This window comes from Nycticebus coucang, chromosome 6, assembly GCF_027406575.1.
Source record: "Nycticebus coucang isolate mNycCou1 chromosome 6, mNycCou1.pri, whole genome shotgun sequence".
In the NCBI taxonomy this organism is placed as follows: domain Eukaryota; kingdom Metazoa; phylum Chordata; class Mammalia; order Primates; family Lorisidae; genus Nycticebus; species Nycticebus coucang.
In genome coordinates, this window is record NC_069785.1 from 29,809,238 (window position 1) to 29,825,182 (window position 15,945).

General features: G+C 53.6%; 1 protein-coding gene across 2 annotated transcripts; it reads left to right on the top strand.

Annotated features, from left to right (window-relative positions):
- Window positions 1–866: 866 nt before the first annotated feature.
- On the top strand, window positions 867–14,395 carry TGM1 (transglutaminase 1). 2 transcript variants are annotated; one of them, XM_053593436.1, is made up of 15 exons: window positions 867–995; window positions 1,959–2,270; window positions 2,419–2,607; window positions 3,587–3,835; window positions 4,212–4,330; window positions 4,668–4,775; window positions 5,229–5,403; window positions 6,035–6,173; window positions 6,309–6,412; window positions 7,082–7,170; window positions 7,660–7,813; window positions 7,922–8,203; window positions 8,337–8,497; window positions 8,995–9,131; window positions 13,987–14,395. In XM_053593436.1, exons 2-15 carry the CDS (start codon window positions 1,961–1,963, stop codon window positions 14,216–14,218), a joined length of 2,448 nt encoding a protein of 815 aa, XP_053449411.1. In that variant the 5' UTR covers window positions 867–995; window positions 1,959–1,960; the 3' UTR covers window positions 14,219–14,395. The 2 variants fall into 2 exon arrangements, with proteins under 2 accessions (XP_053449411.1, XP_053449410.1); XM_053593435.1 differs by lacking the exon at window positions 867–995 and adding an exon at window positions 1,053–1,068.
- Window positions 14,396–15,945: the final 1,550 nt, after the last annotated feature.

Here is a 15,945-nt window from a genome sequence, read left to right on the forward strand (position 1 = left end):
ATTTCTTCCAGTGTCGGGTGGAGTTAGGAGACACATTGAGCAGGTGCCTCCAGCCGGTTGATGTGGATTCCCAGGAAGAATTTCAGGGTGGAGAAGAGGGGGGGATCCTTGACTCCAGCTGACCAGTATCATTGAGAGGAGATACTCTGCAGCCCTAAGAGGGAGCATCAGTTCTTGCCTAAGCCTCCCCCATAGCTCCAGACTGGGGGTGTCCCCACACCCAGGAGATTGCTCCACTCTGATTCCCTCTAATCCCAAACTCCAGAGACACAGAAGCTGGGGCAGGGGTGGGGTGTGAGTAGTTCACTCACTTCCTTCCCGGCTGAAGGAAGCAGGGATAGAAAGGGGTGGGGGTCAGAAGATACTTGAAGAGCCAGCAGGTCAGGGACTGGCTGGTGGAGCCAGTCTGAGGGCCAGGCTGCTGATGTCACCAGTCTGTAATCTGGGATCCAGGGATCTTCTGGCAGGATAAGTTCCAAGCCCAGACCGACCCTGGCCTGGGCTACAGAGGAGGTAGGTAGCCTGAGCCTGGGACCAGAAGGTGGGCCAGACAGGATTGTGTGTGGAAGGGGCTCCCTTCTCCACTGTTTTGGGGGCTACCTCATCTGGGAGAAGGGTCTCCTCACACCAGGTCTGGCTAGAATCAGCCTGGTGTGGGGTCCTTCACACTGGTGGATCACACCAAAGCCTTCCATTTTCTCCCAACCTCAGTTCTGGGAGATCCCATCTCTGCTGACTCCCTAGCGTCAGCTCAGTTCCTAGAAAGGGGAAAGCGGGTGGGGCTGGTGCCATCCCGCCCCATTTCAGAGACAGCCCCTACTTCTGAGAGGATGGAACAAACTGGGTCCCGCCCTTCTCCCCTCATAAACCACTTAGCCGGCCCGCCCCACACCTTCCACTCGGGCGGCGGCGTCCAGCCCGTCTGTCCTTCCCATCAGTCCCGACCTGTTCCACCTAGGCCGGGACTCAGCGCTGCCGTCGCCAACTACTGCCAGGTGAGGTGCTCCTACAGGCACCATGGTACCGAGCCCCCGGGGCGGTCGTGCACTGAGGTCCAGGCCCAGCAAGGTGCAGTTGGGGCCTGCCTACCTGTCGCTGCTGGTCTGACACCTCCTCGGAGACTCTGCTTTCCCTGGCCAAGCATGGGCTCCTGGCACCTGCCGCACCCCGCCCCTGCCAGCAGCCCCACATGGGGTTTGCCTCATGTGTGGATGCCAGGGACCACTTGCCCATCCTTTAGGGAGCCTTGAGTGGGGGATCTCTGCTAGGAAGTGAGTGCTAGAGCTGGTCAGTATTGAGGACCTCTAGACTGAGGAGCTAGCAGGTGGAGAGATGCTGGAACACTGATCTGTGCCAATAGGTCTTGAGCCTGTGACAAGTGTCTGCGCCTGCTATGTGCATTTCCTGCAAAGGATCCGTGAGTGGGTTCTCCACTGGGCATCTGGGTTTTTTTAATGTGAATTGGAAGCTGTCTACATGGGAGTAGGGGGAAGCTTTTCTTTACAGTGTGGGAAGCTTCTCCGGAATGAATCCAAATGGACTCTTTGGAAAGGGTCTCTGGATCAGGGGTGGGGGCACAGAATTTCTGGGTCAAGGTCAGATTGTCTAGGTTAGGATTTCTTTCTTTCTTTCTTTTTTTGAGACAGACTCTTACTATGTTGCCCTCGGTAGAGTGCCATAGCGTCACAGCTCACAGCAACCTCAAACTTTTGGGCTTAAGCAATTCTATTGCCTCAGCCTCCCAAGTAGCTGGGACTACAGGCACCTGCCACAATGCTTTTTTTTGGCTGTAGTTGTCAGTGTTGTTTGGCAGGCCCGGGCTGGGTTCGAACCCACCAGCTCCGGCATATGTGGCTGGCGCCCTAGCTGCTGAGTTACAGGCACAGAGCCTCTAGGTTAGGGTTTCTAAGGGGGCTGGCTGGGTCTGGGTAAAGAGCTTCCCTGCCTCTTCTCCACAGGGATGATGGATGGGCTTCGTTCAGATGTGGGCCGCTGGGGTGGGAGCCCCTTTCCGCCTCCTACCACGCCATCTCCAGAGCCAGAGCCAGACAGACGTTCTCGCAGAAGTGGCCGTTCCTTCTGGGCTCGCTGCTGTGGCTGCTGCTCATGCCGAAGTGGGGCAGATGATGACTGGGGGCCTGAACCCTCTGGCTCCAGGGGTCGAGGGTCCAGCACTAGGGGTGGAAGATCTGACTCCCGGGGCTCAGACACCCGCCGCCCTGGCTCCCGGGGCAGCGCTGTAAATGCAGCAGGAGATGGCATCATTCGAGGTGAGGGCAACCTGTCTACCTCAACTGAGAGAGGAAAGGCCTTAATAGGACCTGAGACTCATCCTGCCTCTCTGGGGGCTGGGAGGCTGATGATGAGGCCTGGGGTTCCCCTCGGGGACTTCTCTGACCCAGAGCTGTGGCCTTGCAGAGGGCATGCTGGTGGTGACCGATGTGGATTTGCTGAGCTCCCGATCAGGCCAGAACCGCCGAGAGCACCACACAGACGAGTTTGAGTATGAAGAGCTGATTGTGCGCCGAGGGCAGCCCTTCTGCATGGTCCTCATCCTGTCCCGGCCCTATGAGTCCTCTGATCGCATCACCCTTGAGCTGCTCATTGGTCAGTGGGACCTGTATTGGGAAGGACAAAGGTTTGGGGGGAAGAAGCTGGCAGTAGGGTCAGAGAGGTCTTTGGGCTCCTCCCCTGCCCTACTTCTCACCTCTGCCAGATAAGGCAGGTGCAAGTGCGTGATGTGCCCAGGGGTGTATCTCAGTCTTGGTGTTGCAGTTTTTTCCACCCTCACCCTCCTCCAGCCTCCAGGGGCATTGGTTTCAGAGCCCTTCCTCTTCGGGGCCTGTGCCCAAGTTCCCTTCAGCATTGCTGCTTCACTGTGTGACCTTTCTGAGTCTGCTCTCTTTCCTTAAGACATGACTGGATTTCTTCCCTCTCTCCCACTCTCTCCCCGCCACCCCACCCTGCATGAACTCCGTCTTTCTCTGTCTGTGTATCTCTGTCCCCGTGGCCAAGGGCGGGTGCCTCCCTCACCTTGTTGTCTGGTGGCCACTGACTTCCCAAGCTGGTGATTATGCTGCTGCCGGGGGCGGCTGACTCCTCTTACCCTTTGATTAGGGCCTGACCTTGCCCACCTGAGCCTCTAATTTCCCTGGTATCCCCACCACCTCCGCTAGAAATGCTCTGGGCTCTGGAAGCTGCAGCTGCAGGGAGAAGGCAGGGTGGGCCTTCAGGATCTGGATTGCCCTTACATATGGGGCAGATGGCTCTGCTCCTCCAGTGAGACACTGGGACAGTCAGGCAGGTTGCATGTGACAGTAGCCCTGGTCTTTCCTCCCTTCTGTGTTCAGTATCAGGGGAACAGGTTTGGGATGTTGGATTGGGGCCCTGCCCTGGCATGTGGGCAAACTTTGGGTGGGGTCAGACCTGCTCTTAGGGAGACTGTCACAGAATAAGGCAATAGTCCAACTCAGGGACACACACACAGGGCTTACACACACTTTGGGTGGGGTTAGGAGAAAGCCAAAGCTTCATCTCCTCCCCTCAGGGAGGCCTTGCCAGCTTATTGCCTATTTCCCCACTCTAGGAAACAACCCAGAGGTGGGCAAGGGCACTCGTGTGATCATCCCTGTGGGCAAAGGGGGCAGTGGGGGCTGGAAGGCCCAGGTGATCAAGGCCAGTGGGCAGAACCTGAATCTGCGAGTCCACACCTCCCCCAACGCCATCATCGGCAAGTTCCAGTTCACAGTCCACACACACACAGATGCTGGGGAGTTCCAATTGCCCTTTGACCCCCACAATGAGATCTACATCCTCTTCAACCCCTGGTGCCCAGGTGAGAAGCAGAGTCGGGAGCAGAGGGTGGGCAGGAGGGTAGGACAGGGCTTCCTTCCCCAAGGCCCAGCTGGTGCCCAGGGGCTGGCCCTAGGAGAAACCAGCATCCCCTTGGTCAGGTACAGTGACCTGGGCCCAGTATAGAATGGTGACCAGCTCAAGGTCACACAGCTAGTCTCACCTCTCCTGGTGACGATCCCTGGCTATGGCCCTTCTTCCAGCATCCCTGCCATGCTCCCTCCATCCTTCCTGAGAGCAGGCTGGTCAGGTTAAAGTCAGTTTTCCTCTGCGGACATGAACTCTGCCAAACTGGCAAGGGACAGGTGGGGCCCAGGGAGAGAGCTGGAGGCAACCCAGTGTGTGTTCTGGGGATACAGAGGACATCGTGTTTGTGGACCATGAGGACTGGCGGCAGGAGTATGTGCTTAATGAGTCAGGGAGAATTTACTACGGGACTGAGGCACAGATTGGCGAGCGGACCTGGAACTATGGCCAGGTAAGGCTGGCCAGGGTCGCAGGCACTTGGGAGCAGGGGGTGGGGGCAGGGCAAGGTGATGGTCTAGCCAGGGGTCCTCAAACTACTGCCCGTGGGCCACATGCAGTGGCGTGATTGTATTTGTTCCCATTTTGTTTTTTTACTTATGTGCAGTGTGCATAGGAATTTGTTCATAGTTTTTTTGTAAACTATAGTCCGGCCCTCCAATGGTCTGAGGGGCAGTGAACTGGCCCCCTGTTTAAAAAGTTTGAGGAACTCTGAAGGGTATGAGCTCAGCTGCAGAGGACAGAAGTGGCTGCAGCCCACAGTCACCTCTGCCCTCTGTCCCTGCTTCCAGTTTGACCATGGAGTGCTGGATGCCTGCCTGTACATCCTGGACCGGCGAGGGATGCCATACGGAGGCCGTGGGGACCCAGTCAGTGTCTCCCGGGTCATCTCTGCCATGGTGAGCACCCTCATATCTCAACCCTGATGCGTGTCTACCTGCTGTGTCTCCTGCCCTTGGCCCCACGTCCTGCCCTTTCTGGATTCCAGGATCCTGAAGCAAGCTCTAGCCCTGCAAAAAGGGTATTTCCGGAAGGGGTCTCACTTCTCTTCTTTCCCTCGCCTGCCCCCTATGTCACCCCACCCTTCCTAGCTCCTATCGCAGCTCCTGTGGAATGTAGGGCCAACCCCAAAACTTGGCACACCCAGGATTCACATTCCTGTGTCAGACCTGGGGTGGGAGGGCAGATGGCTCAGCAGAGGTGGGTGGGGCTCAGGCTGATGTCTAGATTTCCGAGACATTTAGGGGTGATGGGGGGCAGGGCTGGGCTGGGTCAGGGACTGGACTGAGGACCACATGGCAGTTCCTGAGCTCACCCCCCAGCTCGGCTTCACCCCGTCTTGTCCTGGGCAGGTGAACTCCCTGGATGACAATGGAGTCCTGATTGGCAACTGGTCTGGTGATTACTCCCGAGGCACCAACCCTTCAGCATGGGTGGGCAGCGTGGAGATCCTGCTCAGCTACCTACGCACTGGCTATTCTGTGCCCTATGGCCAGTGCTGGGTCTTTGCTGGTGTGACCACCACAGGTAGTGGAGAGCCTGGGACTGGAGTGGTCTGGGCCCTGGGAGAAGGAAAGTCAGGCTCCACCCTCATCCAGCCTGGCCCAGCTGTGCGGAGTGCAGGCAGTGGTGGACAACAGGCTGGCCTTAATTATCATTAATCAGTGTTAACAACAGAGAGAGGATGGGAGGTGCCTGTGGCTCAGTGAGTAGGGCGCCAGCCCCATATGCCGAGGGTGGTGGGTTCAAACCCAGCCCCGGCCAAACTGCAACAAAAAAATAGCTGGGTGTTGTGATGGGCGCCTGTAGTCCCAGCTGCTCAGGAAGCTGAGGCAAGAGAATCGCGTAAGCCCAAGAGTTAGAGGTTGCCAAGCCGTGTGATGCCACGGCACTCTACCCGAGGGTGGTACAGTGAGACTGTGTCTCTACAAAAAAAAAAAAAAAAAAAAAACAGAGAGAGGAGTCCAGGAGAGGAAGGAGAAGGGATAGGCAGGAACCGAGCCAGGTGGGTGACCTAGCATTCCTTAACCCCAAGTCCCCTGGTAGTCTCTACCCAGTTTAGCAGTCCCACTTGCCCTTTTCCCCCCGATATTCCTCACCTGATGCCTCATCTGCCCCTGGCCCTTGCCCTGAAACCCAACCCCTGACTCCTCCACAGTGCTACGCTGCCTGGGCCTGGCCACCCGTACTGTCACCAACTTCAACTCTGCACACGACACAGACACATCCCTCACCATGGACATCTACTTTGATGAGAACATGAAGCCACTTGAGCACTTGAACCATGATTCTGTTTGGTGAGCTGGGCTGGACTGCCCATCCCTGCAGAGCAATAGTGGCTCAAGGCTTGGGTGTGGAGGATAGGCAGGTGGGAGCTGGGGAGGCCCTGGACAGGAGGCTCAGCCCAACCCTCCTCCTTGGTACCCACCTAGGAACTTCCATGTTTGGAATGATTGCTGGATGAAGAGGCCAGACCTACCCTCAGGCTTTGATGGGTGGCAGGTTGTGGACGCTACACCCCAAGAGACCAGCAGCGGTGAGATGGGCCCCTTGCCCCTGGACCCAGGGCCCCTGCCGTCTCCCCTAGCTGGGTGACTAAGTCCACAGTATAATCCCTCAGCTTCTTAAACAGACTTATTAACTGAACTGCCATGTAGCTGTTAGTTTAGTTTCACCTTTCTACATAACTATCTATTTGCCTAAATTTTATTTATTTATTATGGTTAGTATACACGAGAGGTTCAAAAGTCAAAACATTTATGAGTATTCAGCTTGACACCCATAGCTTAGTGGTTAGGGTGCCTGCCACATACACCGGGCTGATAGGTTCGACCCCAGCCCAGGCCTGCTAAACAAACAAAAAATATAGCCAGGCGTTGTGGCAGGTAGTCCCAGCTGCTCAGGAGGCTGAGGCAAGAGAATCGCTTGAACCCAAGAGTTTGAGGTTGCTGTGAGCTGTGATGCCACAGCGCTCTACCGAGGGTGACATGCTAAGACTCTGTCTCAAAAAAAAAAAAAAAAAAACAACAAACAACAAAAAAACATTCAGTGAGAGGTCCCCCAAATCCACTATGGATTGGACTGACTGTTGGCAACTCTGAGTGGGCACTGGGAGTGGATGGCCCCTGTGTGGGCCTCTCCTACGGCCTGAGGGTCACTGTGGGCCTGCCCAGATCGCTCATGTTACCTCTGGCATCATTCCCAGGCATCTTCTGCTGTGGCCCCTGCTCTGTGGAATCCATCAAGAATGGCCTGGTCTACATGAAGTACGACACACCCTTCATTTTTGCCGAGGTGAGGGATGCGCTCTAGGTGCTTTCTTAGGCTGTCTGGAGTGACCAGAGCACTGGCTTGGGTCCTGGGTCCTCTGCTGACTGGCCAGCTTTGTGACCTTGAGCAAGTCACTCATTCTGCAAGACTTAGTTTCTTCAGCTGTAAAAAGGAGATAATGATCCTGCCTTGCTTCCTATACTCAGGATCAAAAGAGATAATGGGTATGAAACTGCTTCACAAGTCATAAAGCCAGCGAACAGGTGGAAGGGATTACTGTTATTAATGCCCAAATGCGCCGCAAGGAGCCTCCAGATCAGCTTCTTCCCTGCTTTCTGGACTTGTCTGTTTCAGCTTAGAAAGTCTCCCATTTGGGCTCTGCTAGGAAGTTCCCACCCTTGGGAACCAGCCCTGCTCCACAGCTCTTGGGATCAGGGAAGGCAGCTTGGGGTCAGGCCCACCCTCAACCTCCCTGGTCTACTCATTCCTGCTCACCCTCCATTCCCCCAACAGGTGAATAGCGACAAGGTATACTGGCAGCGGCAGGACGATGGCAGCTTCAAGATTGTATACGTGGAGGAGAAGGCCATAGGCACACTCATTGTCACGAAGGCCATTGGCTCCAACATGCGTGATGATGTCACCCACATCTATAAGCACCCAGAAGGTACCATTCTCCAGCTTGGGGCCCCACGCCAAGCATTAATCTGCTAAGCACTCCCCCACCACCACCACCATGGGAGCAGAAACTTCACCCTTGATCCTCAACCCCCAGGCTCAGATGCAGAGAGGAAAGCAGTAGAGACTGCAGCTGCCCATGGCAGCAAACCCAACTTGTACGCCAACCGGGACTCGGCGGAGGATGTGACAATGCAGGTGGAGGCACCAGATGCTGTGATGGGGCAGGACCTGACGGTCTGTGTGCTACTGACCAATCACAGTAGCAGCCACCGCACTGTGAAGCTGCACCTCTACCTCTCTGTCACCTTCTACACTGGAGTCACTGGGACCATCTTCAAGGAGACCAAGAAGGAAGTGGTGCTGGCACCAGGAGCCTGTAAGTGCTTTTTACCTAGCACTACCTGGAGAGCCAGGCACCACAGGGCTGCGGACCTGGAAACTCTAGGAGCACCCTGGGGGTGTGTGTGAGGGGAAGCGGGCCTTAGTGACACAGTGCCTCTTCTCCCCAGCGGATCGCGTGGCCATGCCCGTGGCCTACAAGGAATACCGGCCCCACCTGGTGGACCAGGGGGCCATGCTGCTCAATGTCTCAGGCCACGTCAAGGAGAACGGGCAGGTGCTGGCCAAGCAGCATACCTTCCGTCTGCGCACCCCTGACCTCTCCCTCACGGTGAGTACATCTTACTGGGCATGGGGCTCCCTGGTGGCCAGGGAGCAGTGGCCGATGGCTGAGGGCCATCAGAGGATGACACTATACCAGGAGCAGGCTGGCCTGGTGAGCCTGCCTCAGAGAAAAAAGTCAAAGACTGACTCTGGGGCCTCAGTTTCCTTGTCTGTAGAATGGATCTCATATCTCTGATTCTGTGGTGTCCTTCATTGGGAAGTAGAATGGGGTTTCCTCTCTGAATTTGGGGAGGGGGCCTTTTTTCAGGAGCACAAATGTGATGTTGTTCTTTTTTTTTTTTTGGCTGGGGCTGGGTTTGAACCCTCCACCTCTGGTATATGGGGCCGGTGCCCTACTCCTTTGAGCCACAGGCACCGCCCTGGGAGCACAAATGTGGGACTTGGGGGGTGATATGAAGGAGTTTTCCCTCTCTGGTGCAGTGTACAGTTCCCACAGGTTTGCCAGGGTCTCTGACGAGGGGGATGGGCCTATTTTCCTCTCAGTTACTGGGAGCAGCCGTGGTTGGCCAGGAATGCGAAGTACAGATCGTCTTCAAGAACCCCCTGCCTGTCACCCTCACCAATGTCGTCTTCCGGCTCGAGGGGTCTGGGTTACAGAGACCCAAGATCCTCAATGTTGGGTGAGTCTGGCCTCTTCTCTCCTTCCTGCTGTCCTAGCCTTCCTCTGGGCCCCAGCTTTGCTTCCTCACGCTGTCTGGACAAGTATGTCCTATCAGGACCCAACAAAGCACCTTGGAGCCAGCCAGCAGTATAGCTCCTGACTCAGTTCAGCCCAACCAGCATGTAAGAACTTGCTGGGTGCCCAGTGCTGCACTCTGTGTCCCTGAGCTAGAGTGCCACATAGGAATCATTAGCAACTCGTTGCTAACATCTGCTCAGCACTGCAGAGTTAACCAGGAACTTTGAGGAATGTTATCTCTTTTGGAGAACACAAAACCCTTCAAGGTACATTAGAGATTATCATGTGGCTAAAAACAAAACATCTAAGACCCCTAAAGATGTGGGTTCAAGTCTTAGCTTGACCATTTTCTGGCTAGGTGCTCTTGGGCAAGTGACTTACCTCCTCCAAGCCTCAGGTTCTCACCTGTAAAGTGAGGATAACAGTAGCACTGGACCTGGGGTTGTTTAGTGCAGTGCTCCGTGGGTAGTTGTTATTTTTTTCTTTTTTTTTTTTTTTTTGTGGTTTTTTTTTTTTTTTTTGGCCGGGGCTGGGTTTGAACCCGCCACCTCTGGCATATGGGACCGGCGCCCTACCTGCTGAGCCACAGGCGCCGCCCGGTAGTTGTTATTTTTATTATTTCCATCTTCACCCCCATTGCAGATGGGGAAGCTAGTGCTTGTGTCTCACAGGGTGTCACAGCTTGTAAGGGGCGCACTCCACACACAGGCTGTCAAGCTTATTGCTTGCCTTGTGCCATGAGGGCCAGAGCAATTGTAGAGGAGAAAGCCACAGAGTGCTGATCCTGAGTGGGGTCAGGCTCTGAACGCAGCGAGGGCACTCACAGGCCTGTAGCTGTCATCTCTGACACAGACTCCCGCATGCTACCTTATCCCTCCCCAGGAAAAGCACGAAGTGACAGTACTTGGGGGCTGACCTTTTATACCAGCTCTGTGGGGCTGATGTATTCCTCTTTAGACAGAGGCTCTTGAGGGAGAGAGACAGTGGTCAGTGGGGGCACCAAGCAGACAACCCCTGCCCACCTGCCTTCCCCTCCTTACAGCAGCTCTCGTAGTAGAGGCCTTTTCCTTTTCCTGGGCCCCTGGGAATGTAGTGATACTTCACAAAGGAGCACTTTTGTCATGTCACACTGCAGGGGTCTCTGGTGGCTCAGAGAGTAGCGCTGAGATGCACTGCTAGTCTGGTCCTACAGGCATCTCTCCCCCACACCCAAGTGCTGATGGAGGGAGGTCCCTGCTGTCCTGAAGGACACCCAGAGCTAGACTCCCCTCATCAGCCATACCTGAAAGTAAGGAAAAGATTACTGCCCCGAGTGTTGGGAGACCTGGGCCCTCTCTTCAGCTGTGGGCTTGCACAAGTCTTCCCACAGTAAATGAGAGGGCTGGATGGTGGTTTCTCAAGGCAGCTCCTTCTTGGACATTCTGTAGATCCTTGGCTGTGCAAGCCCAGGCCAGGGCCACTGGGACAATTATGAGCCTGAGGGGGTTGTCTCTGGGCTATTGCCTCGGATTTATTAGATTCCAAGATGGGTGTACTTTGCCACTCATTTGCACATCAAAGGCAGTGGTATGAAACCCCATTATACCACAAGGTGTGCCACCTGGCATGGTGACTGGCCACTTCATAAACATTCCAGAACTTACTCCTCCAGAGGACTGCTGTCACCACCAAGTAGTCACCAGGGAGGCTGGAAGTCTGTTCCAAACCTCCCTGGGAACTTCCCCCAGATCCTGAATCATATTTTCTAATCTAGAATATCCTTAGAGTGGCCCATGTCCCTGACTTTGGGAAAAAGCCTGAAGTCCTTGAGAGCTAAGACTAATTAATAAGTGAACAAGGTGGGAAATAATGCCTAGTCCATCAGAAACGAGGCACACTGTAAAGGAGGGACAGGCTGACTTCTGCGTGTATGTGACTGAGCGCATGTGTGTGTGTATGGTTTAAACAGATCTTAAGCAGAGTCCAAGAGGAGGTTTTAAAAATGTTTCAAGCCTTGGCAACAAATGCACAATTAAAGCACAATGCCCATCTCCACATCTGTTCTGATGTCCTGGTCACGAAGTTGGCTTCATTATCTACACTTGGTTACAGGCACATTCCAGGTTTACTACTCAGCTCTAGCTTGCAAAAGGAGTGTGGCAAAGGTCCCACTTAACACTAAAACTGGAGCAGGGAGAGATCTTGACATTCCCAGATGGAACCTGGAAAGCAGTTTCTCTTGGACATAGTGTTAGATGTTGCAATATAAAGGTTACTTTAAAAAATGTTACAGTTCAGGCTGTGGCTGTGACTCAGTAGGTAGGGCACCAGCCCCATATACCCAGGGTGAAGGGTTCGATGGCGGGTTTGAACCCAGCCCCAGCCGAACTGCAACAAAAAAAGTAGCTGAGTGTTGTGGCAGGCGCCTGTAGTCCTAGCTACTTGGGAGGCTGAGGCAAGAGAATCACCTAAGCCCAGGAATTGGAGGTTGCTATGAGCTGTAATGCTAGGGCACTCTACCGAGGGCGATAAAGTGAGACTCTGTCTCTAAATAAAATAAAATAAAATAAAGGCTTGGTGCCTGTGGCTCAAGCCGCTAAGGCACCAGCTACATATACCTGAGCTGGTGGGTTCAAATCCCAGGCCCGCCAAACAACAACAATGGCTGCAACCAAAAAAGAGCTAGGCGTTGTGGCAGGCACCTGTGGTCCCAGCTGCTTGGGTGGCAGAGGCAGGAGAATTGCTTAAGCCCAGGAGTTTGAGGTTGCTGTGAGCTGTGATGCCACGGCACTCTTCCGAGGGTGACAGCTTGAGGCTCTGTCTTAAAAAAATAATAATAATAATAAAATAAAATGTTACAGTTTAATTATAATATGGGTTAATAGACTTTTGAAATCTACTCCAAGGCCAAATAAGCTTTAAACTTACACATACCTATGGAAAATAGTAAGTAGTCAGAATATAGCATAGCTGTTAAGTTATAAACGTAATTTATTTATGGACTTTCTCTCATACTGTATTATATGTCCTGCTTCCCTCCTTCATGGAGCTCACAGACACTTTCAAGATCATCTGATCCCACTCCCCACCCCCTTTACTGTCACTTCCATTTTAAGTACCTTGTCCTAAACCACACAGATAATAAATGATAGAAGAAGGAGTAGAGTGGTCCAGGGAAGCCTCTCAGAAGCAGGCTACAAGATAGATGCTTTTCTGGGCAGCACCTGTGGCTCAGTCGGTAGGGTGCCGGCCCCATATACCAAGGGTGGCGGGTTCAAACCCGGCCCCGGCCAAACTGCAACAACAACAAAAAAATAGCCGGGTATTGTGGCAGGCACCTGTAGTCCCAGCTACTTGGGAGGCTGAGGCAAGAGAATGGCTCAAGCCCAAGAGTTGGAGGTTGCTGTGAGCTGTGTGATGTCATGGCACTCTACCGAGGGCAATAAAGTGGAACTCTGTCTCTACAAAAAAAAAGATAGATGCTTTTCTCTAAGGAGGATTCATCTTTAAAGATGCTGGCTCATTCCCTTGGAGGACTGTGGTGACTCTACAGGATCTGGCTCTGGAGAGGGCCCTCAAGCTAGGCTTGGGCTTAATAGGGGCTGAAGGTAAAGGTTTAGGCAGACGCTGGAAGGACAGATTCTAGCAGGCATGAGCAGATATGATATAAATGCAGTCATGTTCTTTGTGTAAAAGGCAAGGTGCAGGTTGCTAGAAGAATTCAGAGAAGGGTGAGATTCATTTTCCTAGGGGCAGGAGGTACTCAGGGGAGCTCTCACTGAAGAGCTGGGGTGACCAGGCCTTGAAGGAAGAGTAGGCTTCACGGGGCCCATCACAGTGGGAGGCAGAGCTGGGTGCTCACTCTACACAAGGCAAAGAATGCAAAGCATGAGGATGGAGGTGAGTTTAGGGATGGGAAAAGCACTCACTGGGGCTGGTTGGCAGAAGGAATGGTGGGGGCGATGGGGCCATGCAGGGACTGAGTCAGAGTGAGCCTGTGTGTCAACTGAGAAAGCTGGGATCCATCCCACATGCTCCAGGGAAGCCAGATTTGCTTCACCTCTGAGTGGTTAGCAGAACAGGATGAAAGCTGAAAGACTGGTGAAATCATGATTGTCAGGGAGGTCTGCGAATTGGTTTTGAGACGTCTGTGAAGAAAGGAGGGAAGGAAGACGCTATTATGTGTGTGTGTGTTTATGCCCCTGCTTCGCCCCGCCCACCCCTCGCATACACTTGGACACAAGAGTATGTCAGTTTAATGCCTCTGCTCTTGGGAAAGACTTTCCTTTTATCCCCAAGGTGACATCCTTATCATTTTTTAAAATGTTCCTCCTTCGGAATGATGCTTGTGGCTAAGAATAATTAATTTTTGTCAACTTATGCTCTTGGCAGAACTGAAAATATTTGGAAATACTGTGTTGGGTCCCAAAGTCTCAATTCATTTTTTTGGGTTAGAGCCCTAGGTATGATGGAGATGCCTGGTAAGGGCAGGAAAAGTGGGGATGAAGAGAAGGGAGTCTGTGTAAGAGGCCTTTGGGTGATAGCAGCAGTCTTCCTCCAGGTGGATGTGGGAGGGATGGGAGGGGCAGGAGGAGTCCGCATGACGATGAGGTTTTTAGCTCAGGCAGCTGGGTGGGTGGCGGGTGGCTCCCGGGCTTGGGCTTTCCCTGGCCTCGGATGTGGAGATTCAGGGTGAGCCTAGAAATGCCTGAATGGCTCCACTTCCTGCTCCTTCCTTCCTGGCTGCCCTGGATCAGTCCTTACTCCCCACAACCCCACCACTTACTCCGGACCCATAACCTTGTCTCTGCCCACAGGGACATCGGGGGCAACGAGACAGTGACACTGCGACAGACATTTGTGCCTGTGCGACCAGGCCCCCGCCAGCTTATTGCCAGCTTGGACAGCCCACAGCTCTCCCAGGTGCACGGTGTCATCCAGGTGGATGTGGCCCCAGCCAGTGGGGGTGGAGGCTTCTTCTCAGATGCGGGAGGAGGAAGCAGTCCCTCTGGGGAGGCCATCCCTATGGCATCTCGAGGTGGAGCTTAACTCTGGGCCAGGAGCAATGGGACTGGAATCAGATGAGCAAGGACAATGCCCCAAGACAGGCCACTGCAAAGCTGCAGAACTACAGAGCTCTAGATGGGAGGCCAGGACTGCTGAGGACATAGCCAGTCTTCACGTGCGCTGGGGGACACAGGTGTTAATAAACTGTTTTTTAATGAAGATGCTGTTCTGTTCATCTGTCAATCCATGCCATGCCAAGCAGTGTGGGGCCACAGTCTGTCTTGGGGGTGCACATGGCATTTCTGGTGGCTGCCCTGGTTGTGAGAAGCTCGACTGGCAGGTCTGTGCCCACTCAGCACCTTAGTGCGAGGGCGGCTAATCAGACAGCCCCTCACCCAGGCTACTGCTGCTGATCAAAGCAATTTTAAAGCCCCCGGGGGTGGGGTAGGACTGTTCCCTCTGCACAGCACCCTCTATGGGAGAGAAGGACCTCAGTGCCCTTTTGTAGGCCTGTGTCTAATGTAGAACTAGGCTGGAGTATGCTCTGAGTGGCAAAACCCACCTTCGTTATTTATTTTGTCTAAGAATATTCTCATCTAAGAATTTTTACAAAATAAAATAGATCTGTTGAAAACTGGGAAAATACAAAAATGGTAAAGAAAACAATAATGATAGTGAACCACTGTCAGGAAAATAACTGTTAACATGTTTCACAGGCTGCCTTTTGCCCCCCATAACATAAGGTGAACATTTTCACAGTATTATTATTTTTTTGAACAAAGAGTATCTTTAATTTATAGAGATCATGGTGGAGAAATACATCAAAACCCCGGGAGGAGAGCGACCCACTGTTGGGGGTAGGCAGAAGACACAGCCTCGCTCCTTGGCAGGCAGACTCTGACTGACAGTGAATGCCCAGCTTGTGCTGGTCTCCGGGAGGGGACATAAGTGCTGGCCCCACAGTGGTGAAGGTCAAGGCACCTGTGTTCCCACCAGCCCTTCTTATTGGGCCCGGCATCCCTGTGTGTTGCCCCCCCTCCCCCACCTTCCAGCTCCCCATCCTATTCACCAGTATCTTGCCATCCCATGAGTGGTTTCTCTCTGTCTCCTCAGCTGGGCTGGGGGCTCCTCAGGGTGGGATTGGGCCTGATGTGGCAGCAATTTCCAAGGGTTTGGCATGCAGTGTCTTGAGGGGAGATCAGCACTCCAGATGTCCATCCTACTGGCTCTGGCTCCTGGAGTGTGGTGTGGGTGGCCGGCAGTGTAGCCCCTGACCTGGCATCCCCGGGTCCCTTGGCACTCATAGCAGCATCCTCAGGGTGCCGCTTGGGTTGCTGGCCACGAGGCCCCACCTTGGGTGGGTGTAGGGCAGACCCCTCCCTTCTGGACCAGCATGCAGCCCACTGGCCAGTCCTCCCCACCCCTCAAGTGGCCATTTTATGAAAACAATTTTTTTTAACACAAGTGTCTCACTCTGTCATCCTAGGTAGAATGCTGTGGCATTCCTAGCTCACAGCAACCTCAAACTCTTTGTGTTCAAGCCATCCTCTTGCCTCAGCCTCCCGAGTACCTGGGACTATAGGCATCTGCCCCAATGCCTGGCTAGTTTTTGTATTTTTAGTAGAGATGGGGTCTTGCTGGTCTCAAATTTATGAGCTCAAGCAATTCATCCTCCTCAGCCTCCCAGAGTGCTAGGATTACAGGGATGAGCCACTGTGACCAGCCTTTCCCCCTCTAATAGTCAATTTATTAGCAAGTCTTATCAGCTC

Bases quoted from the DNA above. Each gene is read 5' to 3' on its own strand.
- TGM1 (XM_053593436.1), top strand. From the start codon at position 1,961: ATGATGGATGGGCTTCGTTCAGATGTGGGCCGCTGGGGTGGGAGCCCC. The intron at 2,271-2,418 runs GTGAGGGCAACC...GTGGCCTTGCAG, and splicing joins AGGAGATGGCATCATTCGAG to AGGGCATGCTGGTGGTGACC. The intron at 7,814-7,921 runs GTACCATTCTCC...CTCAACCCCCAG, and splicing joins CATCTATAAGCACCCAGAAG to GCTCAGATGCAGAGAGGAAA.